The sequence below is a fragment of the Paramormyrops kingsleyae genome, chromosome 13 (genome assembly GCF_048594095.1).
Source record: "Paramormyrops kingsleyae isolate MSU_618 chromosome 13, PKINGS_0.4, whole genome shotgun sequence".
Classification (NCBI taxonomy): domain Eukaryota; kingdom Metazoa; phylum Chordata; class Actinopteri; order Osteoglossiformes; family Mormyridae; genus Paramormyrops; species Paramormyrops kingsleyae.
In genome coordinates this window covers 10,848,124-10,875,873 of record NC_132809.1, presented here as the reverse complement: position 1 = coordinate 10,875,873, position 27,750 = coordinate 10,848,124, and the positions used below count along the sequence as shown (strand labels likewise).

General features: G+C 44.2%; 1 protein-coding gene across 6 annotated transcripts in view; it reads left to right on the top strand.

The window, feature by feature from the left end:
• The window catches only part of LOC111859457 (tetraspanin-18B), a 43,504-nt gene extending 16,985 nt beyond the window's left edge, over positions 1–26,519 (top strand). Inside the window, exons 3-11 of one of the 6 annotated variants that reach the window (XM_023842129.2) lie at positions 4,564–4,651; positions 17,912–18,692; positions 19,468–19,563; positions 21,455–21,649; positions 21,841–21,915; positions 22,014–22,112; positions 23,453–23,611; positions 25,342–25,425; positions 25,793–26,519. In XM_023842129.2, the coding sequence (XP_023697897.1) occupies positions 19,501–19,563; positions 21,455–21,649; positions 21,841–21,915; positions 22,014–22,112; positions 23,453–23,611; positions 25,342–25,425; positions 25,793–25,840 (723 nt within the window). In that variant the 5' untranslated portion in view covers positions 4,564–4,651; positions 17,912–18,692; positions 19,468–19,500 and the 3' untranslated portion in view covers positions 25,841–26,519. Of the gene's footprint in view, positions 1–4,563; positions 4,652–14,869; positions 16,478–17,911; positions 18,693–19,467; positions 19,564–21,454; positions 21,650–21,840; positions 21,916–22,013; positions 22,113–23,452; positions 23,612–25,341; positions 25,426–25,792 lie in introns of those variants that run through there. The other 5 variants (XM_023842131.2, XM_023842130.2, XM_023842128.2 and 2 more) reach the window with 5 other exon arrangements.
• Positions 26,520–27,750: the final 1,231 nt, after the last annotated feature.

Here is a 27,750-nt window from a genome sequence, read left to right as displayed (position 1 = left end):
GCGTGCCGACGTGTTTGGGGTTTAGATGAGCAGTGGAGGAGACGCATTGTGTTTGTGTGGAAGCCCAGATCACCAGGTCCGAAGGGGAGGTTTCAAAGCACTTAGCTGCAGGCTATATCTACCTGTCTCTTACCTCCCACCCATAGACCAGCACCCAAGAATAAAGCAAACCGTAGTCTTTGTTGCTATAATCCCCAATCAGTAGCATCTTACATCAGGGGCAGGCAGCCCTGATCCTGCAGTGCCGGTATCCAGCATGTTTTCTATCCTACCTGATGGGTTACCGTCTGTCTGAGATCAGATGTGGTTCCTCAGAGACCAGGTAGGATGGAAAACTTGCTGGATACCGGCACTCCAGGATCAGGGCTGCCGGCCCCTGATGTAAGATGCTACTGATTACTGGTTTGTGATTATAGCAACAAAGACTATTGTTTGATTCAGTCTCGGGTGCTGGGAGGTAAGCGTTAGGTGCAGTCTTCGCCTTCACTCTGAGCAGTGTGTGATGCATCCTAACCCTGTCAGAGGGAAACCATGCTTCTGGCCTGCTGTTGCAGTAACCCTCCTTGAACAGCCGTTAGACTAATTGTGTCCCAAGGGCCTTGGCTTTTTCTTTGCTTTCTCTGCTTGGCTTTTTCTACTGGCCTGTCTTTAATTGCCCAACTTCAAAGCCTGGTTTACATGCCTCCTGTATGCATGTGAACGTGTGAAAGTAAGTGTATATATGTGTGTGGTGGCTGGGAGAGGGCTGTTCTTGGCCTGAGGGGACCGTGGGACCTGCAAACAGGATAAAAAGGAGGAGAGGAGCTCTGAGGACTTTTTATAATCATCAAACAATTACAGGCTGATGTGGCATCTGACTGCGTGGTTCTGGTGACAGTGGATACCCCTGGACACCTGCGATGACAGCTATTCATTAGGGTCAAACTTGGATGTGGTGGGGGGGCGGGAGGGGGCTTCAGAGCTTCAGCAGATACAGGGGGACACCCCTCCAGGCTGCTTGCTCATCATTGTCAAGGCCAATGACATCACTTTGGCCAAAAAACAAAACAGTGTAGCCCTATTGTTGAAAAACAGAATAAGTGTTGACTTTTTCTTTGGCGGAGCGGTTAGAGTGTCTAAAACTAAGGGGCTCAGAACTGTATGCTGGTATGCAAAGTCTGTCCCGAGCAGCTTAGTGCACATGGTCGGGGTACAACCTGCACAGTGAAGTAGATGTTTTAAATAACGCAGATGTACAGCACTGTGCAAAAGTCTAAAGCGGAAAAAAAAGATCCTTAAATGATCTTCATGTGGTGTGAAACTTTGATATTTTCTGTCAAAGCGTGTCAGCTTTGCAATTTCAACACCCCTCCTGAAGTCCAGCATTTGTAGCAACCATCCAGAGGTGGATAGTTCAGGTCCAGAAAGTAAAAATCCAGACCGAGATTTTGTTTCAACCAACCAGAGTGACTGTGACCTGCCAATACACCCATGTATCTGTTGACCTGACCAGACCCCACTTTTTTTGGCTAATCAAAACCTCAGTGAGTTATTTAACTAATTAGGTTAATTAATTAATTGAGCTGGTGGTGAAATTAAACAAATCCTTGGCTCGAGTGCCCCTGAGGAGAGGTTTGGGAACTGAAGCAGTGTTCTACTAGCCGTCCCGTAAGATACTAGTAACTTTTTGGAGAACAGTAGTAATACTGTTAGTTTTATTGTGTTTCTTTTAATTTGCATACTGTTAATTTGCATATATTTTTCTAAGCAAATATTTACTTACTACCCAGATAAATAGCTTTAAACTTTTCCCTTAACTGCCTTAGACTTTTGCTGTAGATTTCTGTGTCCTGCTTAACTGTACCTGGCTGTACCAATCCACAGCGGGGGTGATGTAAGTGCCGTTTATGTCCTTGCAGATGGGGGACAAACGAGCTCCCGGTTAAGGTGACAGACTTGTTCTCGGCCGCAGCCACCTTCTCCTCTGGCCACTTTGGTGTCACCGGGTTCCCTAATTGTCGTTTGGAGCCGTGAGTGACGATGACGCGAGGGCCCCAGAAAGGCAGCCGCACTTTCCTTCTCCACCTTTCTCGGTGATGTCAGCGGTATTTACGGGACCTGTCCTCACTGGGGGCGAGAGGCTGAGCGAGACCAGGGTCACACAGCCTAAGTTTTATCGCTCATTCCTGATTTTACGAACTGCGCCAGAGCGGAGCAGAAACGTTGCTCGTTCCTGTCCTGCCGTGACAGAATGCAGGATTGCGTTAGTGAGTTAGGCAGGGTTGTAGCGGTTGCAGGCTATGACGGTGTGCAGGCAGACTGGGCACTATACCCGCTGTGCCGGGGGGGCCAGTATATGGTTCCTATCAGGCCTTTCATTTGACACACATGGGGGGAAAACGTAAACAGTTTGGAAAATGCTCCCCTCCCCACGTCCATGATATCCATGACGTGAACATCAGGGAACTTGGCAAATACCACTGATATCTACTGACACATAGGGCTGGTCAATCCTCAACAGCCCCATGGGAAGCTTCAGTCGCCCTGTTGCCTGAGGGTGCTGCATCTGGCAGAGAAGCTCACTGCGGTTCCATGTCATGTGACACTGATATTTTTGCCCAAAAAAGGAATTTTGGGCTGAAATCTGTTTTCCTCAGCATAGGAAGTCATAAAATGCTGGGCTTCTGAAGTTGCTGTAGTTGGTGTCTTTTCAACAAAATCCAAAATGCAGTGTAATTATTATTTTTGGCATTAGTGAAAACATTATGTACCAATAAACAGCAACATGCTAGACCTTTTTATATTACATACACCTTTTTCTCTGAATAGTCTTAAATATGCGATTTGTTTAACAAGATGAAAAGAAACCACTCATGCTGTAATTATTTTTTTTTCTTTGAAGAGACCTGACCTTCTCTAGCACAGGTTTGCTGGATGTAGAACATCCTTTTGTGTTACCTCCTTAATTTTCTGTAGAGTCCCCCGTACACTCCGCCACCACCCAAAGAGATTTTATTGCTGTTCCATTTTCCCTTGTGCCCGTCTCCATGGAAACCGAACAATGTTGTCGACCTCACCAACATGCCACACATTAACACCCCTCTCTTAACATGAGTCCTTGGAGCGCAGACCAAGTAAATCCTTGTGCAGCGAGATAAAAGGTTGCATTGAATCATAGGCTAAGTATTAGGATTCACAAATTCCTGTGTCAAAGGTCAGCCGCCTTACAACCTCCCTTATGTGGTGACAGCCAGACAGAAAAAGATGAAAGAATCCGAATGTTTTTTTGATAATTAGTAGGAATCTAAGATAAAATGCAGTTTGTATTTTTGTGTTTAAACCATTAAAGTAAACCTTGCATAGATGAAAAGAACATAAACATCAATTATGCATGTTTCTGTTACAGTCTCAGACCAAATACTCCCTTATTGGAAATAGTTATACGAACAAAGCAAATCTGCATCCCTGTTGCCCTTCAGCATGCCAGTTTTGGGTTGTGTTTATGCTTAAAAAAAATTGAGGAGGATAACAGGAAGGCGAACGACCAGAGCCAGGTTGGAGCGGCTGTTTAAGGCCACTATGAAATTCTCTAATTAAAGTCTGGCGATGGCCGTGATGGTCTCTCTCTGTGTGCCACTCGTGGTCCGACCTGGGGCCCGTGCCGACTCCGCTGATTCTGAACGGAGCTCTGTGTGATTCTGGCATCTGCATGAGGACTGAACCCTCTGGGGTGGCCTCCGAACGATTATACCAGGATTAAAACTGCCTAGAGGTCACATGGAAATATACCGCTGTAGCGCAAGTTTTCCACCGGGCCAACGGTGCCTTTGCCTTGCTTAGTATCCATGTGCATCACAGATGATCCAAAAATTGAGACTGTGAAGTACGTTTCCTCATGGGAGATTTTTTTTATTGGAAATGGTAACACATAGAAATATTTTAATTGGGCCTGTTTTCCATACCAGTATAGTTTTAGCACTTGTGAAAACAATTTACAATATGGCAACACTATCTGTAGCTTAAAAGCATTTAGGCTTGTTAGTCTTCCAAAGTTGGAGATCCACGATGGCAGTTAGTATCTGCTACAGGTAATTAGCTGGGAAAGCTGCTTCGGATGAATTATTCATGAATACCAGTGCTAATAAAGGTTAACACCACAAAGAATAACAATGGAAGTACTTGGGCATGTTGCAATAAAGGTTAATTACCTATGTGGGAAAGAAAATAGATCTTTATTTCTAGAGGCAACCATAAATATTTTACCTTCTTTTACCGTAGCTCTGGTTTTGTTTAATTAAAGTGTGGCCACTCTTATTTTGACACTGTTAATTTTTCCCTCAAGCTGTGAAGTGAAATATTCACATGGGGAAAACGCTGGTGTAATTTCAGGTTAGCTCACTGTGGGGAGGACCTTATAAATAATGAACCATAAGGCGCGTCCTGTACGTGTGCAGAGTCCATTTCCTCTGGATGGTGTGATTTTATTGGGAAATTGGTGTTTGTTTATAATGTGTTTCAATGACAATAATTAAAAAGTGACGAATGAGTAATTTGCATTCATTTATTTTTTGGTTTTGTCTACAGCTAATGAAAAGGGCTGAGAGGCAGAAGACCAGAAGAGTCTACCATCTTGGCCTCCAACCGAACGAAGAGACATTTGCAGGTATATATGGTATGGCAATTTTTCTTAATTTTAATTCATCCATCAACTGTTGACCTTCTGACTGCTTAGCATGACATCAGACATGAAGCCAGATTGCTATTGGTGTTCCTCAGCAGCTGTGATCTTAAATTGATCTTAAATTGCCGCAGTCTTCTTGAGTCATATTATCATTGATTTGCCTCCCCACCTTTCAGCCAATGATTATTGTAATTTTGCTGTTTGGTGCCCATTCGGTGATTTATAATCGCGTCTGAAGCATTTCATCAGCTGATCGATGTGTTTCAGTTTGGTGGTTGTAAAACTTAATAGGTAAAGCAGCAGAAATAAAATTCAATACGAGCAGAGGGCTCTCCACGTCCCACTGACGGGTTCTCCGCACTATCGTGCATCTCTCACCTGTAGGGATATCGATAGCCTAAGCTAGTCCTCTTTGCTTTGTTGGTATCTTTCAGTCTCACGCTGGCTTTTGTCATGTTAACATTCTACGCACACGACCGACAGACGAGCATGACATTGGTCAGGAGTGAATCTTAAACAGAGATGTCAGTCTGGCAGGAACTGAGTTCTACCTCTCGGAGGTTCCGTGGCCCACATCAACCATACAAATGAAGGAATGTGTCATTTGAGACAAGTTTTTTGAGACAAAAACTGAATTTAAAAATCAGGGGAAAATGAGAGTAACCTGCTTTTCAATCTAAAGCAGACCCTAGTCAGTGCTGGATAGTTCAGGTCTAGAAAGTAAAAGTCCAGACATATATTTTGTTTCAACCAACCAGTTGAGTTCTCTGTGACTGTGGCTCTTTATGCTCAACTGTTTGGGTGAAACAAAATCTTGGTCTGGATTTTTAGTTTCTGGATCTGGACTATCCACCTCTGCCTCTAGTCTGTCAAGTAGGTGTTGACTCCCAGTCCGCTAATTTGGACAGTCATGGTTTTGGGTTCAGTGCTGCTGCCCTTGTTTTCAGGTGAGGAAGAGCCTATTAGTTCTATCAGAGCCATATGTCTGTCTTATTCTGAGTTATTCTGAGTCTTGTTGCCATAACCCCTTTTGTCAGACACCATTGGAAGCAGACGTATCTCCACTGAATTATTGTTCATAACTCAGTAAAACCTTCCCTTAGTATTTGCCCAGTTTTTAAGGTATACATTTTCTTTTAGGGTATAACTGCAAACCCATTACAGTGTCTGGCTTTGGAATTACGTGATATATTCACTTAAGCCTTTTAACTTTGGGCCAAAACTTTATTTTTTTCCCCCTTTTAAAGAAGCCTGGAACTAGTCATTTCTGGAAGCGTCTCACAAATCAAATCCAAAAGGACGTTGACGTCTCGCTTCTGTTATGTCTCTTATCATACCAGCCACATTGTTTCTGTCCACATTTTGTTCCTCAACTCAGTCAATTCACTTTGCTAACAGCATCCATATTCCCAGTAATCATAATGAAAAGTGTTTAATGCGCGAGTTCTTTGCAAAAGTATTACAAAGCTACTGTCATGGCCTTTTGTCAGAGGGAGTAGTGAGCGATTATCGTTGGGGGTTTGAGATAAAACCAACTGGCAACATTAATATTGCTTCTTCCATCTTTATGGTTTCAATGGGTTGGAATTTGGCTTGATGTCACATTTCTAGAAGGGGGGGATGGAATGGCACGTTGGTTTAGGCCTGTGATTATGCATTAATTCCCCCTCCCCCCCCCCGCAAACAATGTCCTTCAGTGGAGTGGCAGGTGTTTTCTCCACAGAGGAGCATGCTTCTGTGATGGGCCTCCTTGGGGACCCCCCATCATCACTCCTTGGAGTCACCAGTTGGATTTCAGCTGGATCTGCACTGGTGTCGAAAGGGTCTCTCCCCAGTGCGGGTGGGGGTTGGTTTATAAAGCCTCTACACCCAATAGACACCCACGATATTGACCGTTGACCTTAGTCTATGTTTGCTGTAGGAGAGTTGCTCATGTGCACCACTCACACACACTCACACACACTCACACACACACACACACACACTCTCAGATTTGTAGTTGTATCTTTGTGAGGACTCTCCATTCATTTCTGTGGGGAAAACTGTAATCCCAACATGACAACCTTAACCCCCACCCAGCCCTAACCTTAACCATAAGTAACCAAACAAAATCTGAGACTTTTGGCATTTTTAGTTTTTTGATTGCATTCACAGATCTTTGTGGGGACCTGAAAAATGGTCCCCACAACGTCAGAAAAATTGTTTTTTATTACATCGTGGGGGACATTTGGTCCCCACAATATAATATAGACGTAATACACACACACACACTTGGGCACATATTCACCCCCTCCCAGGGTCCCTCTTTCTTTATTTCTTTTATTTCTTTCTTCTCTTTCTCCAAGTGGTCTTGGTACGCGGCAGCTGAGCGGAGGTGACGCGGCTGTGGAGGGGCAGATGGCGTACTCACACAACGTGCCGTCTGAAAGCATGTGGGCGCCCTCGCCCCTTACTGCTCCGCCCCCCTGCCATCTGGGGTCCTGTTTGGGCTGCCCGGGCTTGTCGGCCTTCACAGACAGGGTCCTTTTCGCCTGCCTCTCTATAGCGCATCACAATGGCGCGCTGACAGGCTGGGAGGACAAAGTGGAGACGGGTCGCATAATTGCGTCTCTGTACACCACCGTGAAAGAGTCTTTTACTCCTGAGAAAACAGCATAAATAGCATCTTTATTTATGCTGTCAGCTTGTTGTTTTTAGTGCAGTTTGTATTTCTGAGTGAGGTGCTGGAGGGATTTGATACATTTTGTAAGAATAAATAGAGGATCTGTCATCCTGTGATCATTTTTTCCCTCCCTTTTCTTGTATTTCCGCAAACAGAATTAATGCAAAAGTGGCTTTTGTTTTATCAGCCGTCCATTGAAGCTGTTGTCTCTGCTTTACAAGACCCACAAACGTCTATCACTTCAGTAGCGTGATCTTGTATAACACATTCATTTGTGGAATTATTCATTAAACTTAGGATTAATTGGTCTCATTTCACATTTTCACCAATTGTAGTTGCCCTTGAAGACCCTTATTTAGCTTAAAGAAATGGTAATTAAATGCCTGTCCAGGAGACATGAAAAAAATACGCGCAGGGGCTTGGTCTGTGCCATGTGTATAATGATTTGACAGCATCCCAAAGAAAACAAGTTAGTGAACCACTGCTCAGCCAGATGGGCAGTATGACATGTCCATGTGTGAATCACTGATTGATCAAAACAAATGGCCTCAGATTTCCCCCCCCATCTGTGAAGTATGCCCCCTCTGCCCCCACCACCACCCTAGACCCCTACGGATGGCGACCCGGCAGAAGAAGGCTGTTCGCATCCAATGTTGCCAAGGAAACCGCAACTTTTTGGTACACGCCAGCACAAAAATGATGGCGGCATGTTGGCACGGCGCTGTGCAATTTCCAATCCATTTCAGTCCCCCCATTTCACCGAAGCACTTCAGGATCCATGCCCTTCGTTCAGCGTGTTCTTAAGATGGAAAAGCATCGTGCCCATGTTCTGTGTTTTCTTAAAGGGAGGGGAGCAGGAGGAATGTTCCTCCCGGGCGAGCGGATAGCCCCCCGCTCTGGAAGGGCCCTGATCGTTTTAGCATTCCGGGGCGAGGCGGCGTGTCACATTAGGACTAAATGTGACGCAGCAGTGGTGGGCACATAATTTCCCATAATTTACTGGAGTATCTTTTACCAGTTGCTACAGGGCCCATCTTTAACAAACCCGGTCTGCTTCCCAGAAACCTACAGACTGGAGCAAAGCGTCCTTCTCTACTTAATGGAATCTGTATATAGGACTTTTTATTTTTAATTGTGGTGCCTTTGACTGTGCTTATCTTTCTTTTTCGCCATTTTTGGAATGCCACGGGGTAGATTTGGTGCTCAGTGTGGTGTAGAGAGAGAGAAAAAGAGAGAGAGAGGATGAGGGCCATGTCAGAGCAACTGTTCCTTTTTTACGACCAGAAATATATTTTGAGAAGTCAATTATCAAGTCGTTTGGAGTGGAATTCAGCTCTGGTGTTAAAATCTGGTGTTAAAATCTGGTGTGTGACCGGGCAAACAAATTGGTGGCAGAGTAGAACCTCCCCAAGAGCAATATGGACATTAATAAAGACATGGAGGGTCTGAAGCGGAGAAGGGAAGACCGTGGCGCATCCAAACACAACGAAGGGAGAGGGCTGGATGAAATAAAACAGCGTGAAGTATGAAGTATGTGAGACTGAAGATAGATGCCTGAATCAGTCTGCCGTGATATCACAGCTATGGGAGTGGAGTGAGAGATCTGCTAATCCCTCAGCTCCTTGAGCACTGGGCTCGTGTCAATCATTCTGCCTGGCCGTGGAGCAGGAGCAGGAGCTTAATCATACCATTTAATGGAACCAATTGCAGCGGTTGCTCTCCAGAATGTGGCCACACTTGATTAGGTGGAGGTTAACCACTTGGAGATGGTGAGGCAGGGTGGGGGGAGGTGTTGGGCACCAGTATAAGCAATTTAATGCAGGTAAGACACCCAACGTTAGCCACCGTCACCCGGTCACTCCCCAGAGAACAACAGCACTTACCTCCAAATCAGGCCCCTCGACAAATTACTACTCTTCTGCTAGTTTAGGCCTCGGGAGAGGTGTAACCCGTTTGTAAGGGTTATGGGGGGGGGGGGGGGTAATGCGCTGGAGGGAGGAAGGGGAAATGCTGTGGCCAATCAGCCGGCAATTGACCAGCAGTCCCAGCTACACATCGATCTGTTCACGCAGTGGCAGTTTGTGTCTCCGCTTGGAAGACTAAGGTGCTGACAGAATTAGCTACAGCAGAGTCCTGCTTGTACTACAATGCCAGGCCATTGTGTGTGTGTGTGTGTGTGTGGATTATGTTTATATTACATTGTGGGGACCAAATGTTCCCCACAAAGTGATAAAAACCTGTTATTTTGACTTTTTTTGACCGTGTTTTCACCATTTCTGAGGTCCCCACGGAGATCTGTGAATGCAATCAAAAAACTAAAAATGCCAAGAGTATCATATTTTGTTTGGTTACTTATGGTTAAGGTTTTCCCCATAAAAATTAATGGAGAGTCCCCACAAAGATATAATTACAAACCTGTGTGTATGTGTGTGTGTGTGTGAGTGAGCGAGCGAGCATGTGTGTCTGGCTCATGCCCAGTCTCACTGGGTAATTTGATTTAATTAAATTCATGGAATATTTATTTTGTCTTAATAGACTCTCTGAAGGTGGTGTTACTCCTAATAAATTCATAAAATGAAATGTTTCTACAGCCTTTTAATATATATTCCTTACAGACACGACAGATTAGCAATGTACACATTTTCACTGACAGCTTGGGTGTGTAGCAGGAGGCTTGGGAGAGAGTAACATATTCAGGAGATGCTGAAGCTGGATGCTGGCCAGCAGCTTTCTTCCCTGAGAAAATCTTTCAGCGGCTGCTTGACGGGACACGCACTTAAAATGGACAAGGTTCAACAAAGAAGTGGGCTCAGTATTAAAGGTACAAAGGCTGCAGCAGTCGATGATGCAGTGCTGAATTTTGATATCATGGGAAGCGCTGGGTAAATGGCTTTTCCTGTGGAGAAACCACCTGCTTGCAGATTCTCAAATGTACCTTGATTTCTGTCCAGCCAATGCGAAATCCTTTGGAGGAAGTCTTCAGTTCCTTCCTCTCGGTAATGTTTTTGGCTGCACAAAGTAAAGCCTTTCCTCTTAAGGCTTTTTTAAAAAAGATAAAATGGTAACACTGGTTGTGAGGTATGAACAAAAGAATTGAATTACAAAAGGTCTGTTTTGACATATTTCTTTTATCTCTCCTTGGTAGTGGGAGCTTCTGAAGTCATTTTGCAGCATCACATATGTCACAGAGATGAGAAACTTGTAGGTGATTTACTTTTTCCAAAAGCCACATAGCTAATTTGATGTCAATACCAGGTGTATGAATATCAGGCTGTAAAAGGGCGTTGGACGAAATCCAGAGTCGTGCACTGCAAAGTAAGCACTCATACACAGGAGAATCTGAAATTAAAACTATCGCTCAGCCTGTAACTCAAGGAAGAGAGATGAGACTTTGCAATAATGTGAGAGTCCCAAGGGTTTAAGCATCCTTATCAGTAATGGGGTACAGGTGTACCCAATCAGGAACTAGCGCAGACCATTTAGCATTCAGGGAAGGGGATTGCCAACTGTGCTACGTGGATGGAACAGAGGAGTGTGAGGGTGTGTGTGAAACACCCCTGTGTGAAAAATTGGTATATCTGATACCTTTTTTTTTTCTCTGGTGTGTCAGATCAAAGTGTTTCACAGTTAAGAAATTTATGATGAACTCTTGGTGGATGAGTGACCTGAATATCTAGATTTTTTGGGGTGTGAAATGAACTTTCTGGTGCAGCATCTATTGGATGTTTTGGTGGATGTTTCTGTTTTTGGCTGGTCCACTTTTTAGGAGAGTGGTATGTCCAGACTCTCACTTGTTGTCCAGGAAAAAAAAAAAAAAAACCTCTTGGCTGCATTCTGAGTTTGCAGGAAGAGGCCACCTCCTGTTCTTTAAGCATTTAAGGGGCTGCCAGTTATGTCTTCTGCAACTGTATCATAAAATGCAGCTGTATAAATCAGTCACAGTGAAAGAATGAAAAAGTAAAGGATGACTATTCTGCACGGGGGCCAACCAATTCAGAGAGTGACAGTGTAATTAACACCTCCTTTTGTACTTGTGTGCTTCCGTACAGTTTTATGGAGTCTCTGCAGACCCATCTGATCTGTGGCTCTGACTAATGGCAACAAAAGGCTTCTATGCCAGAGCTCTCTTAATGCACATAATGTAGTTTACGGCTGGTTACCCGCGAGTTGACTCCACAGTTTAGTAGAGGGTGGCCTGATTTAACAGCCCAGCTTCTGATATCTCCAGCCGGCGGGGAGTATGTGGCAAGTTTATCACCATAAATGAATCACATTCAGATTGTTATACTGAAGCAGTATCCCATCCTTCTGCTGGGTAATTTTCTTCTGTAAATCGGACCGTTGTTCCTATTTGCGTCAGCTGTCCTATCAGATGCCGCAGGTCATTCAGCTTTAAGGTCTAGTTAATTCCCTCCGTCCCATTTTTAATACTCTGCGTAGCCAGAGGACAGCATCTGAGCTCCAGAATGTAGCCCAGATCGACTAAATAAGACATTCGCAGCAGATGTGTGCTTTTGTTAAAGGTCAGCTCAATTAAGGTGCATGGAGGATGTTGTAATCGAATTTGTATGAACACGTGCGGCTTTCGCTTGCTTCTCAATAGACACAAGGCCCTTCCATGTGATCTTGGGGCTGGCATCAGCGTTCTGCTGCCACCCCGCCATAGAGGACGTCTTGGGTCGGGCATGATGGACACGCAGCTGATGGCCTTGCCTCTCATCCCAGGGGTCTCACTGCCGTCTCTGATGAGCTGTACAGCCCTACTGGAGGAGTCCGTATATCTGATTAGCATTCATTCCACTTCAAAGGCACTGGGTTCGCTGCCTCTGATTGGGGGGTTCATTAGTGTCTAACGTGGACCTCAGGAGGAAGCTGCTGTCCACCAGAATATTTATTCTCCCCAGGTACGCTCCACGGTTTCCGAGGGAACCGTCCGCTAACCCAGAAAAAATAGCAATAAAATAATAAAAAAAAGAATTTTAATGAAATGGCAAAATGTAAGGAAAAACAGCTCTACTCAAGACACCCGTGCACATGATTAGCGTCAGCTGGCTGCGATAATGGAAACATCAAAGGAAGAAAGTGTGGATCTGTAGCGCTCATAGGTGGGGCTCGGCCGTGCGAGGAACCGATTCGACTGTGTATACCTGCAACTGGACCACTGACAGATTGTAGCTTCTGGGTTATGGGGCTTCAGAGATCCTTTGACAAATGTTTCGGAGACGGAGTTTTATATTTCAGAATATTTCTGGGTGGTTGAAGGGTGTCGGCCCCTCAAGGGTTCTTGCGCAAGGTGAGTCTGCTGACGAACCCTGTCACTATAAGTTGGTGCAATTGGGAATGCTGGGCCTTCGCTGGGAGATATGGGAGATTTCTCATCAGCAAAAAAAAGAACAGTGCCGCCTGTCTTTCTCTGCATAATCACATCAAAGGTGATTACTTTAACCACATGAAGAGGACTTAGTTCCATGAATTGAACAATGGAAACCAAATACGGGCAGTTGCATGATGGGCAGCGATGCTAAAGTAAACAGCGTTCTTTATAAAAAATGAGTCTCGGGGCGAGAGTTACGGTAATGAGGGGTGGGGGGGTGGGTGGTGGCAGCGACGAGGGTCTCCAGGTGTCCAGCAGAGCGGGAGGGTCTCAGTCAGCCGTCTTAGTGGCTTCGTCTCAGTGTCAGTTAATTTGCAGCCATGTGACAGCTGGTGGCCCCTGTAAGCCTTCACTGGATCACTTCAGAGATATTCCAGCTGAACTGACTTGTAATGTTGTCTGTGGAGCATGTTATGCATGCTTAAGTGTAAGAATTGCCACGGACTGATGTTCTGATTGATAAAACGTGCATATATCTATATATATTGTAGAAATACACACACGCAAACACACAATGCATACACATATATAGAGTAGTGTACAATAGTATCAGGTGGTCAAAATTAAATGATATTCATGTTGGTGTAAGTATATGATATTACATCTGTAAAAGTGTGTTAGTGTAGCCATTTCAAAACCTTTCTTACACTCACCCCAGTATTTGCACCAACTGTCCAATACCCCGCTGCATTTTTCCATTTGACCACTACCCCACCGTGTTTGGCTAATCAATACCTCACTGAGTCATTTAACTAATGAAATTAATTGGGCTTGTGGTGAAATTTAACAAATACATGTAACGGCTAAGGAGAGGTTTGGGAACCAGAGCGGTGTTCATCTAGCCGTCCAACAAGATATCAGTGACTTTTTGGAGAACAGAAGAAATTAATTTTTTATTGTGTTACTATAAATGTGACTGCCTAAGACTTCACACAGTACTGTATATACTGTGCAGATAGACACTATATGTAACCATTATGTGAGAACAAAGCATGGCTTTGCATTAATGAATTGTTCTATCTTCCTTTGTGTATTTGTATTGTTTAATTAATGATAGCAAAGGTGGGTGTATTGTCCTGCCAGTGTTTATTTTAATTGTATGGGATATGTCTTTTAAGTAATAATTAACATACAGATATGCAATATATGAATTTTAAGTATTTAATTGTGCAATATTTAACTTTTTAAATTAATTTCCCTTGTATGGTATATTCGTATTTTAGTTTCTTTTTGGGATTTGCCTTTTCATTTAGGGGAAGACGAGCCCTTCGCTTTTCACAAGGGCACGCCGCTAGATGGAAAGCTGTGCCATGACTCATTCGCTTTGACTCACTCACTTTGACTCACTCGCTTTGACTCACTCACTTTGACTCACTCGCTTTGACTCACTCACTTTGACTCACTCGCTTTGACTCACTCGCCTTTGACCTTGACCAGTTCCGTAATGCTGTCCTGTTTGTTCCTCGGCCCTCACACCACACCCCAGTCGGCAAAGCGGACGCACTGGCCCCTTACCCTGCTCTTTGACGGGGATGTAGGGTGGGGCGAGTCGCTCTTCGGCTTCCCGCCTTTGTTTCTGAGTGCATGGCGTTATCATCTACCGCTTCTGTAGCTCTGGAATGTAGGTGATGGCGTGCCTCCTTGATTTACTGCGGCTGTGAAACACATCGTTTGCTCCGCTGCCTTTTATATGGCCAAAGAGAATGACTGGAAGTGCAGCTTCGGCAGTTAATGCTAGAAATGCCAGTCGATATTACGGCTGATGTTCATGGCCAGGCTATTGGTTAAATTTAACACAGCAAGGCGAGCCATTATAAACATAAGTTCTTATTTTATTGGGAAAAGCTTTTATCCAAAGCAGCTTACGTAGTGTACAATTTATTCTGCCTTTTATGGAATAATACTTTCACTGCAGTCCCGTTCAAACAGCTTGTAGGAGTTTTTCTTACACAAAAATGTTCTGAGGGCAGAACGAAAAATGATTGGTTCAGAGAGATAACCAATCAGATTGTAAAGGAGGTGGGTTCAAGCAACTAGAGGAGGCAGGACTTGGTTGGTCCTGCCACTTCAAGTTGTTTGAACCCACCTCCTCTGCAATGAAATTGGTTATCTCTCTGAACTAATATTTTTTACATTCTGCCCTCAGAACATTTTTGTGTAAGTAAAACTCCCATGAGCATTGTAACAGTTCATTGATAGAATTGCAAGACACTCACTGGTCTTGCAGGCCTATGCCTATAATTTCTATGCTGTCCAAATCGAAAACAACCTATTTGTAAATGTATCACTATTGTCATGTCTAAATAGAAGGTCATTGCATTGTCTTGTGGTTTATTGTCTATTCATCACCTCGCGCTGCATTAGTGAACAAAGATGGAAAGGTGTCGGCGGTGGTGAACGTTGCGAGTGCGTTGTACTGTCATTGTGTGCCAGTGGTACCAGGTTTGTATAGTAATGGGCTGAAATTGGCTCTAGCCAGTGTTCCCTGCTGACTTGGCAGTATTTTGCCCTCTCATCAGTGAGAGTGACAGACACGTTTCCATGACTTCACCCCTCCCCAGCAAACCAGCGGCTGCTACATTGGGGAGCTGGGTCGCTGACAAGGGACCCCTGTCACAATAATCTTTTCAGACAGCAGGAATAGAAAATCGCCGTTGTCCTGCACATAAAACAGCCTAGAGGTTATGTGGAAGGGATGCGAGATACTTGAGATGTTATACAGAAGATTGGATTTGTGGAAGCTTACTACTGGTGTGTAGAAGCCTATTAGAATACCTCATGTTTCTCGATGCAAAAAAGCCACAGGCCCGATTCCTCTGTCTGCGCTGTATGCAACAACAATCACTTCTGTTGTCATTGGGACTCCCTGCCAGCCTTTGAGTCCGTCTATATTCATTTGTATTATAGTTGTTTGTTGCCGCTGCTGCTGCATTTTCAGCGCTTGTCATGTCGTGTCGGCGTGGAGGCTCTGAACATTGAAAAGGAGAGAGAGCAACAAAGGATTGCAGGAAGACACAATGCGTGTGAACAGCCTAAGTCAGATGGCGCTTAAGGACAGCCCGAGGGAAATGTTTGCTGATGTGCGGAAGTACGTTTAGGAAGTGCGCGTTGATGATGATGGCTCGATCAACTCCCCTTCACCCATCAGTACACGGTTCGGTGCTGCTCTGCAGTGTAGGCGCCGGAGGTGACGCGTCCCCTGATGACGGCCATCGGACTCCTTTGTTCCGTGGAAGCCCTGGGAAACCCCGCTTTTATGCTCCATGCTTGTTCTTGAGCCTTGGTGGTCCCAGGACAGTTTGATTTATGGCGCCCCGGCGCAAGCAATTGGATATTTTATTGCGCGTCGGTTCCGGGCTGCACAGGCGCCTCCAGCTCGCAGGTTCTCATAACCTTAGTATGCGGCGATTACATGCTAGGAATTTTCGAACATCTTGCCCCCAAAGAACAGAAAAAAATACCGTTAATGACTTTCGAATGGAAAATTTTGATTCGAAAATAGATGTTCTTGGCTTGGGTGGGGGGCTTGGAAAGAAATTATAAATTCAAAGGTTCAGACAGGGACTTTCACAGTCCCAGAACGTCCCCCGAAGCTGAAATTGGTCTTGCTATCTGCTAAGAACAATAATTCATGTGGAGCACAAGAGATAAATAGACCCCCATTGACACCAAGTCTGTAAGTTCTAAATGTATGCTAATCTGCAAGTAAAGACGGCTAAGCACTTGTCTTTCACTGGAACATTATTAATTGAAACTTGGATAGCGCTTAGGCTGATCTCTGGTAAGTGACAAATACTTTACCGCATTATTGTGATTTTTTATGCATTTATAATTGGGGCATGAGGTTCTATCTAGGCAAAGCAATATATGATGATAGATATCAAGCACACAGCGTGTAAGAAGAGCTAATAAATGGAATTGTGCAAAGAATAACCTTAGCTGTGTTTCGGAGCCCGAGTCCCACCCATCAGGGGCTTGTGGGTTTAAAAAATGTGTTAGAATGATCTTGCTCGGCTCTGTTGCAGCCCATGATAAACCCAGTGAATGTGAGCCCAGCATGAGGGGACCTTTCCTGTGGCTGTGCCTCAGAACCCCTGAGTGACCCCCGACAGTCTTTTTTTTTTCCTCCCTCAACGGTCAAGGTTTACAGTGGATTATGGGATTACGTTCTGAGCAGGTGCTCGGGAAACTGGGAAGGCCATTCCGGTTAGTTTGATTGTGTTCAGCTGTGTGGATGTTGCCCAAAACTGGCCACAGCTGTTATGTGGTGGGGGAGGGGGGGACGGGGACAGTTTAGGTTTTACTGTGCAGGTTTTGGACAATGTGAAGTCCATGAAGTAATTGGACCCATGCGTGACTGATGACACGGCAGGGCCACGCACTCTTCAAAGCGAAATCCACTGGGAAGGACCATGTTTGCGGTGTGGTTCTAGCAGGGAGGACTCAACCCGCTGCACCAGTAACTCCCAGCGCTAACGAATGGCTGCTTCTTCATTAAACTAAATGCTCCCTAATGGGTTGCAATTACCCAGAGTGCACTGTCGGAGAGAGTGATTGTGCCCCTTTTCACATGGGGCCACTAGCATCTACTGCATTAGGCGGACAAACTGGTGTGCATGGGATGCACAATAGTCTGCATCACCCCAGGACCTGTAATGTGCACGGCAACTGCTAGCTCGATAATCCCCCCCACTGGTTACTTTTCCCCTTGATGTTTGCGTGCAGAGCAGTATTATTGTAGATTTGATTTTTTAATGCAATTTTTTAAAATATTATTTTCAATTTTCATTTGAAATCCAGTTTAGTTTTTGTTAGTTTTCAGTGTGATTTTCTATATTTATATATTTTGTTTATTTCTGTTTAGTGTTTTGTATATTGTAGTAAGATTTAGTGGTTTTATTTCTAGTAGAGCTCTTCTATGTGTCTGATCTTCAGAGAACCTTACATGAATACACTGTCCACATTGTGGTATCTCCTCAAAATGGGCAGAACATGTTCTAGGTATTATTAGTGGTTTTTAAAGGTAAACAAATAACTACTTTAGTACTAAAAACAATAATGCACAGATTTTGAGTTTTTTTTTAAATTCTGTTTAAGTTTGTTTTGGCAGCAGTATTTAAAGTTTTCATTCAGTTGTCTTTTTTTCATTGTATTTTCATATATTTTCATATTTTAGTTTCTTTTTCTCATTTTACGTTTTGGTTATCATTGACAGTGACCCTGGTGCAGGGAAAGGCGGAGTCCGCTGCGGGACCCGGGCTGTGGGCAGCGCACGTCTGGCACATGGATGCTGCGTTCTGCGGGTTTTTCCTTCTCTGGCGGGCAAAATGGACAGAGAGGACAGTCCCCCCCCCCCCCCCAATGGCACTGCATGCAGGCACAGTGTCTGCTGCTGACATAAAGCACATGGGCTGTCATTGGCCACTGGTCTGCTCTACACAGCCCAGTTTTTCGGCCTAGTCAAGCAATTTATTAATTAGGCTTATTTAACAAATTCAGATATTAATGTAATGCAGGGCATGATTTAAATGTTACAGCATATATTAGCTGAAATTTGGATGTCCTTTTTAATAATGTTAAACTAAACTGTTTTATATATATGCTAATAAAATACATTCTCGTGGCCTATATTTTTGTAATTAGTAGTGTTTAAATTTATCAGTCCTTTGGCTGATTGTTCAAACACTATTAACAAGTAATCAGGGATTAATTTAAATAATGAACGCCATTTTATTCATTTAAAGGGCCACGCACGCAGTTAGAAACAGTGAGTCATTTTATGTCATTATAAATATTCTTAACAATTTCGTTTAACAGGAGTGGAAAATGGGGCTTTGGGTAATGCATTCGGCTAAACGCGATTTTAATCGTGCAATTCATTCAATCAACAGCTCAATGAAGCGTAATTAATAAGGAGCTCAGCTGGAATAAAAAATCAGCGTACAGTGTGGGTCACTGGCACTGGCACTGAGAAGCACTCTGGATGCGTTTATGTGGTGAGCTTAGATCTTTGAGGATTTGAATGGGACAAATGCATTGTGCCCAGACAGATGGCTCTCCACTGTACTCTGGCCATGCAAACGAGCCTGTCTATAATCAGCGAATGACACTAGCTGAATATTACACCTCATTACATTTCACAAATGGTTAGAGGCCCCTGCCTTAGTAGAAAGTGTTGCCAAGCACTGTAGCAACTGGCTTCTGATTGGTTTGTTTTCATTCCTAATTGTATTGGGGTTCTGTGGTTGTTTTTTGTTGTTGTTTTTGTTACTTGTTTTAACCGCGCTTAATTTTCTCCTGTCAAATAGTCAGAAACGCATTTAGCCAGCAAGCAAACATCACCTTACAGTATTTTACAGAGAAGCTCCTTCGAACACGGCAACAGATTCGACAGACCATTTTAGATTTTAATTTCAAAATGCGTTCATCTCAAAGTCGCAGTCTCTTTTGTCACTCAGTAATTACTTTGACAGGACTGGAGTCCCCAGCTCCCCTTTCTCATTTCAGTCCTTCACTTCTCCCCAAAACAGAATGAGTGATTGTCTTCCATGCTTCTGCATTGCTAATCAATGGGGACTGCGATTGTGTGTGTCTTTGTGTACATATGGAAGTCTACATAAGTGTAAATGAGAATGCATATTAGTAAGTGTTTGTATATGAATACCCGCTTATATTTTGTATTTGAACGTTCCTGTGGACATGTGTCTGCGCGTCAGTTTACATACATGTGTGAGTGTGTCAGTGTGTCACGCTGTTTGTGTCGCCCCCCAGGGGCTGGGAGAGGCTTCCGCGCACGGCACAGCCATGGAGGGCGACTGCCTGAGCTGTATCAAGTACCTCATGTTTGTCTTCAATTTCTTCATCTTCGTAAGTATTCCGCCAAGATTCATCCTTCATCTCTTCTCTCCGTCGCACAAACAGTGACAAAATACTAATTTCACGAAGGCTCACAGCTCTGGTAGCCTGATGTAACTTTTATGGGTACCTGTCCAATCCTGACGCATGCTGACCCTGTGACCACTGGGGGCCTCCTCACAGATTCTGAAAGCTTGTGCAGATGTTGCCTTCACTTACCGTCACTTTTCAGGGAAGAGGAGTGGAGTGCAAGGAGAGACAAACTGAAAGGAGATGATCATTGAAAGGGGGAAACAAGGGAAAAGTGTTCTATGAAGGTTTTGATAACACAGGACTGTTATAACACTTCAATAACCATAAAAATCACTTTATAAGAGGGGTTGGCATGGTGGCTAAGTGGGGGGGGTATTGTTGCAGCATACCTCCAGGGCTATAGTTCGGAATATCACCTCTATTCTGTGTGTAGCATTTGCACATTCTTCCTGTTTTTTTCCCTCCTGTAGTCCAAGCCATGCAGTTCAGCTAACTGGTGTTCCTAAATTGCCCACAGTGTATGATTATGTTAGTGTATATGTGCCCTGCAATGGACAGGTATCCCATCCTGGGTGAACCCCAGCCTTGTGCCCTACACTTCCTGGGATAGGCTGCTGGCCCCCATGTGACCCTGACCAGTCTACATAGTTAAAAGATGAATGGATGCATATGAAAGCGCCCAAGTCATCTACCTAACTCCACCCATAGCAGGAAGATGGGATCTGTACCCTTCCCCTTTCTTGGCTGCATTCTGGGTTTTCCTGTTTCCTGATGTTGATGGTGATTGCAGACACCATTTTAAGAGGGACTGATTTGAATGAAATGCTGCCTTATCAACAGGAGAAGTAGAAACGGTAGAAACAGGGACATATTTCGGTCTTGGCATCCATCCTTTGATTAGATTGCACTCCTGTTGGAAGTTTAGGGGAATGTGGTTTGTGAAGGTTGGTAGTCGCTGAATTCAGTGCGGCGCAGCACTCAGCTTCCAATTTCAGGCTCATCTTCACAGGAGATCCGTTTAGGAGACAATGGAGCAGGTCTGATGCCATTTAACTGGTTGACTGACTCACCTACAAACACAGAAACAACAGAATCCTTTGCGATGCTGCAGTCTGTGCCTGAACCACTGCAATCTTACGGGCTTTGCAGGACATTTCTGGTGTTTCTTCGCTCTTTTATTTTGGAATGTTCCGGCAAATTGTTCCCACGAGTTCTCCTTGGACACCTGTTCTGCGGGGTGATTTCCTCGGCATATGCTGGCTTACAAGGAACCGAACTCGCGAGCCATTATCTGCCCGAAAGGGGGCCACCCCCACCGTCGACTGATAGATTCCTAATGCGACCTTTAGAAGCTGCAGTGTGCACTTTACACAAACCTGAGCGAGAGAAAGGGCCAGAGCGAGAGACGTCCTCAAACCTCTTAACATCCTCCCATGATGTGTCTTTACCTTTTCAATCACAGCCCCCCTCCCCCCCGTTCAGTTGCCTGCCACACGCGTTAAAAGCCCACAGAGGGCATTAGAATACGAGCGTAAATTTGTTCCCTCTGAAAGGTAGAGGACGGGGAAGAATAGCCATTTTACTCCCCATCAGGGCCTGTGTTGCTGTCTGCAGCATCCTGAAATAAGTGGTCTGATGATGTTGGGTTATGCTTTTCAGTGGCCGGGACAGCTGTAAACACGGTGCTTATTTATTACCTCTTATGTGAATGACAGTAATAACGTAAAGAGATGAAAATCTGTGTAGGTGGAACACCTGCAATTTGAACCATGCATCCTCCCTCATTTAGTGGTATGGAAACAGGAGACGTGTTCCAGCTCCCGGCACATGCTGCGTCGGTGCTAATTCCCTCCCTCCATCCATCCCACAGCTCGGCGGTTCCTTCTTGCTGGGGGTGGGCATCTGGGTGCTGGTGGATCCTACCGGCTTCCGGGAGATTGTGGCGGCCAACCCGCTGCTCTTCACGGGCGTCTACATCATCCTGGCTATGGGCGGTATGCTGTTTCTCCTGGGCTTCCTGGGATGCTGCGGGGCCATCCGTGAGAACAAGTGCCTGCTGCTCTTTGTAAGTCTGGGTGTCAGGTGGGGGGGGGGGGGGGGGGGGCTGGGAGCTCCAGGATGGGCCCAATCAAAATCAGTCTTGTTCCATGTTGCCTGCATTTAACTGCAGAACACCTTTGCCCGGTCCTAGTGGGAGGGGTCGTGCTCAGAAAACCTACTGAATCTTTAATCAGAATCCATCTCCCTCTTCCTCAGTTCTTCCTCCTCATCCTCATAATATTCCTGGCAGAGTTGGCGGCAGCCATCTTGGCCTTCATATTCCGTGAGCACGTAAGTGATGTTGCCGCTGGTGTTCCCGGGGGGAGGGGTAAAGGCCCAGCCCAGCCTAGCTCGCCTAACACCCCCCTCTCCGCCGTGCCCCCACACAGCTGACCAGGGAATACTTCACAAAGGAGCTGAAGAAGCACTACCAGGGCCACAACAACAGTGACGTCTTCACCTCCACTTGGAACGCCATCATGACCACCGTAAGTCCACTGGTGGCTCGTGTAGAGCATTTGCCTGACTGTCTGACAGAATTGAAATTGAAATCATTATAGTAATATTATGTGTTATTAAGTTGACTTTGCGTAATGCATACAAAATAAAAATGACGATATTATTCCCGTATTCTTACATTTTTCATGCTTATTCAGCTGGTTGCTTCAGCTTAACTGTCTTGTTCATGCCAAACGTGTTTGTACACCACAAGTTTTTGCCACTTCTCCATTTATTTCATAAAGTGCAGATTATTTATTCTTGAACTGGAAAGTTGAATGAACATCTGTAAATGAAAATATAAATCAAATAAAACAAGTTTCCTTTATAACATGGAATATCTAACAGTACATATCCTATTAACTGCTTGTGTGGAGATGGTGTAGGGAAATTCTAGGCCGTCCTTTAACTTTAAATGCACTAGTTACCGGTTTCATCCCATGAAACAGCATTATTTGATATCCCTTGTAGAAAGAATGCATCGAATTTGCTCTGCTGTTATAACTGCTAGAGGAGGTTACTTTGATGAATCAAAGATGACATTTTCTTGCTAATAAAGGTACTCAAATGGTAAACATACTATAAAATTTGTTAGCAATGAATATTGAGTATATTTGTAATAAATGTTAAGTGAGTAACATGCAAATGTAGAAATCTGTGTGCACAAACTTGTGACTGATAGTGCATACTGTTGGAAACAGGGCATAAGAATTGTTAAGTTGTGCCCCGCTCCAATATCAAAGGAAGTTCGGGAACAGAAGTGGAGACAGGTTTAGCGTTGCCGGAATTAAGTCCAAAATGGGCAACAGGATGTAGAAGGGTCTCGTCACTGTGCTGGACCAGACCCCAGAACTCATTCTTATATAACGGGAATTGGGAATATCAGCGTCAGCTGAATGGATGGACTTGTCACCTGACTCTACCCTGCTGCCGGATGTCTGCGGCCAAAGCAAATAGCCACAAAAAAAAATCAGCACCCCCAAGCTGTTTATCCATGTCAGCACAGACGTACGTTTAATGTTTACAGTAATATCTTTAGCTGACGATTCATCCATAGCCCTGTACACAGAAACGGAGCAGTAAGTGTACACGACTAAAAACCAAGTAATTAGCATAGGCACAGAATCTGCGCGTGAAAGGAATTTTTGCGCAACTTCACATCCAAAAACTCAAGCTAAAAATGAACAAACGTGTTATATAAATAAGTAAACAAAGTATTCCTATTCAGGAACAGGCATGTAATTTAATAGCAGCCAATTACCAGCAGCATAGATGTCTAGCGCAATAATTCTGACAGACAAAGTTAACACTAATTCTCCTCTGCCTGCAGTTTGAGTGCTGTGGGGTAAACAGCCCTGAAGATTTTCAGGATAGCCTCTTTGGACTGGTGCCCGAGGCCTGTTGCCTGAGGAACAGTAACCTTGGAGATGGAGGCTACATCAACAAGGATGGTTGCCTCTCGGGCAGTATGACATACCGAAACAACAAGGTGGGTGGCCCCTGGGCTCCACTGGGCATGGTCAGTGTGGTCAAGGAATGGATGGAGCTCCTCAGTAGAGCCTGAGTCAGTACTGCCAAACTTAGCCCTACAGGTTTCCACTTTGAGAATCAGTAATCTGATTATCTGATGCCAAAAGTTTGAAAACAGTATGAATCTGTATGAAATCCTTAGTCAGTAGTACCTGGTTTGCAGATTTTAAGCCGGTTAAAATTTCAGCATGGCTGGTTTTGTTGGTGGACAAACAGCACTTAATCCCTTATTGTGATTGGGGTATGTTTGTTGTGTCGTTGTCAAATACACACACGTTCCCTGATTTTCATTTGTAGTGTGTATATAGTGCCGCCTGCTCATACAGGAGGTGGCGGTAGCCTGTGTTTCGGGTCACCCTTCCCTCCCCAGTCTGCATTGAAATCTACGAGGACAAATTAACCGAAACTAAGCCATCGCTGGGGCTTCTAAAACCACTGGAGACGACAGTGTCGCCTCTTCATATTCAGTGGTACCCGAGCATGTAAAAGTTGCAGCTCTTTTAATTAGACTTCAAGAATTCATGATTTAATGTAACCAGAGAGTAGCTAACAAGGTATTTATTGGCTTTAGAGAATGCTTGAGAAATGGATCTGAACTTTAACATTTCAAATGATGTATCACACCGTCGCTAAGTTTGTTTCCTAGTCCATTTCAGCTGAATGTTTTATGACTTAAACTTGATGCACAACTGACTTTGTTCCCCACCTTAAAGGTTTACCATATTCCCTCTTGGAGAATAAGCGAGCTCCTAGCGAGCATTAGCTAATGGCTGGGGCCACTTTTCATTGCATTATAAACTGCTATTTCTTTTCATACTAATTTTGTGGAGTAAATGAAAACCACTTTCATTTGGCCGGGATTATAATGAAGAGCCCATTAAGTGGCCCGCAAGTGAAATGTAGCGTACGTTTGGTCATGCGGCTGGTCTGTTATACACAGCTGTAAGTGGGACTTGGGAGTGGTGGATTGGGTGAAACCGTATGAAGCACTTTGCTTCTTGAAGGGCTGATTGATGCTCTTACAATTCCTATGTGTGTGAAGGGGACCAGGTCTCCTCAATGTGAGGAATGGTACAGCGTGTCTCTTCCACCAAGGCCTATGTAATAGGCCACCCTTCATGTGTAAATTATTTTCCCTCAGTTAAATTGCAGCTGTAAGGGATGTCGCATTATGCAATTTAAATTCCAGTTTTGATGTTACACTTACAGCCGTCGACCGTCCATGAAAAGTATAGAGGAGACTATTATGGTAGTTCTCCCATTTACTGATTAATGAAATTATGGTGCAATGTCAGTCACCTGGGAACCCAGGGATGTTTGTGGTTTGTGCTTATTGTCTGGAGGTGCTGGTCTGGACTGGGATGCAGTGTGCTTTAACAAGTGCAATTAAAAGGCGTAGTCAGAACTGAAAGCGTAGTCGGAATTAAACAGCGTAATCGGAACAAAAGCAGATAGTCGCAGGGAACAATGCGAGGCTGAGGGCTGTTCTTCTCATTCACACACCGGGGATTTCAGGAAACGGCCGCGAGGCTGTCAAGGCCTCCCATCGATCCGAGCCGCCCTTTGTTTGAGCAGTTTTCTACGCGCTCATTGTCTCCCTGCCTAACATGGTGGGCACCGTGCTGCTCTCCCTGTCGATTCCAACGTCTCGCTCTAAATGAACGCGAATGCATCTTTGTTTTCCCACAGGGCTGTTACTCGGCAGTGGTGGACTACTTCGAGACGTACATCTACTTGGCGGGAGCGTTAGCCATTGTTGTGCTGACTATCGAAGTACGTTCCTCCGTTTTCAAGAGCTTCTTTCATTCTTTCACTGCTGCCGTAGAGAAACGAGCTATTTACTGCCCATCAATGCCAAAATCTGAGGCCTTTTTGTGAACACGTAGACAGTCAATTGAATATGATTATATGAAAAACATAAATGCATTATTTTTAAAGTCACCCATCTCAAAAAACAGCTAGCTTCATTCTCATGATCAATTGTAGTCTAGAGACACCTTGTGGACATCTATGGTATTGAACAGTAGAAATCTATGTTTCAAGCTTAGGTACTGCAAAACATTGGCTAATTGGTTAATAAATACATGTAAATATTCCTTGTGCTGTATTTAATTAACCCAATTTTCTCTGTTTTGCACAGCTTTTTGCCATGGTTTTTGCCATGTGTTTGTTCAGAGGAATCCAATAGATTCAGCATGCTGCATGTCAGGACTTTATAAAAGGGAAACTGCGCAATGGAAAGAAAACGAACACTTGTACATTACAAAGAAGATGTCCTTCTTTGGCTCTTTGTATACAATTGGGAGAATCGACTACAATCAGACAACTCGTACTCTCAGCTGAACCTTTGGGGTACCGGGCATGTTTTTAAAAAAAGAGAAAAAGAAATAAAGGAGAAAAAAAAACAAAGAAAAAAGCAACAGCAACAAAAACGAGTGGAAGGCTGACTGATGCTGCTGCGATTCCCAAGCGCAGGATGAGGAGGGCGCTGCACTGACATTTGGATGAAGAATATTTATAGTGAGGGAAGTCAGTCTAGCTATATAGAAGTATGTGTTTTAAGTATACCGTGGCTGTAGCCTAAACACCCCCCCCCCCCCCCCCCCCCGCACACTCCATGCACACTCTGCCAGAGCCACACCTGTTTAATGTTGTTTATCGTCCCATTCTGAATTACTCCACCGTGTGGCCTGTACCCCCCTATCTCTCTGCACACTAAGGCTTGCAAATAATTTTGTTGTGCATTTTTTATTGTATGGTGTTGTTAATTGCAATAGTACTTCTGTGTGATTTTAGCTTAAATGTATCTGTATGCATTTGTATTTGAATCTATGACTGATAAAAAAATATTAAAAATGATTCTGTAACCTGCCTGTCAATTGACTGTTCATGCCAAGATGTTACAAGGAATGTATATAAGAGCAGGAAACCCTGATCATTGATCTACCCGTTTTCAATCCACTTACCCAGGTGAGGGTTATGATTGAAACCACGATGACGTCTTAATGATATGTGTAAACCCTGGTGTTCTCGTCAATGAAGGTATGTAAATGTATTAGTAAAATTGTAGCATATTTCATTAACATCTATTCATTGTTTTGACTAATTTTGTGGTTATATGCCTTGCATACATTAGCCAGGGTTGACAACATGAAAAATGTTCATAATTTTGCTGTATTATCCAGTATACTCACTGGGAACAAGCAGTAAACAAGCCCATTATGAACAGAAATGGGGTACAAAAAATAATTGAAATGCATGATGCATCCAAGGGGCCCTTATTTTATACCCACTGACGATATTGAGCTTTTTAAATTCCTGTCAAGTATGGCACCTGCGCCAGCAGATGGCGGAGAGACGGATGCGTAAAATATCGCTACAGTAAGTGACTGAATATTATTTGTCAACCAAAGCCAACCAGCTGACAACAAAAGGAGGACAGAAGGTCTCCAAGACGCGAGGCGAGATCAATGTCAGCGGACTGCTTGTTGACAGGAGAACTCACTGACGGGATGAGCGACTCCCGCTCATCGCCTGATGCTCGTTTACATAATGTTCCTGTCAACATGTGCGGATTACCTGATAATTCAATCACTGTGCTGGCAGGTGCCATGTGCTTTAAACAGCTGTGTATTTCACAGAGATCTGGAGCCAGACACCTGTGTCAGCATGTATCCACTGCAAACTGACGTTTACAAAACATGCAGGGCACATCTTAGTATCACACACTCCTTCAGAAGGTACTCGATAAAGGAAACTGTCAACCATGTCCTCTGTTTCTCTCCTGTGATAAAAGAAACGCCATGGTTTAATGTCTTTCTTACTGTGTTCCTGTTATCAGTCTGTTGAGTCCGGGTAACACTTTAGATCCCTAATTCATAAATCACAGGGGCCATGAAAATGCTGTTGTTTGTTGTCTGGTGTTTTGCTGATATGGCTGCTGGGATTGAAGCACAGAAGTGGTTGTAAAACAAGACAGTGGTTGTGTTGGTGCTAAATAAAAAAGCACATTAAACTGGATGCGGTATATCACTGTTAATTGCTTTCTGTGTACTCCAGCTACATTCAGTGTCACTGAACTTTGTATATGAGTTCACT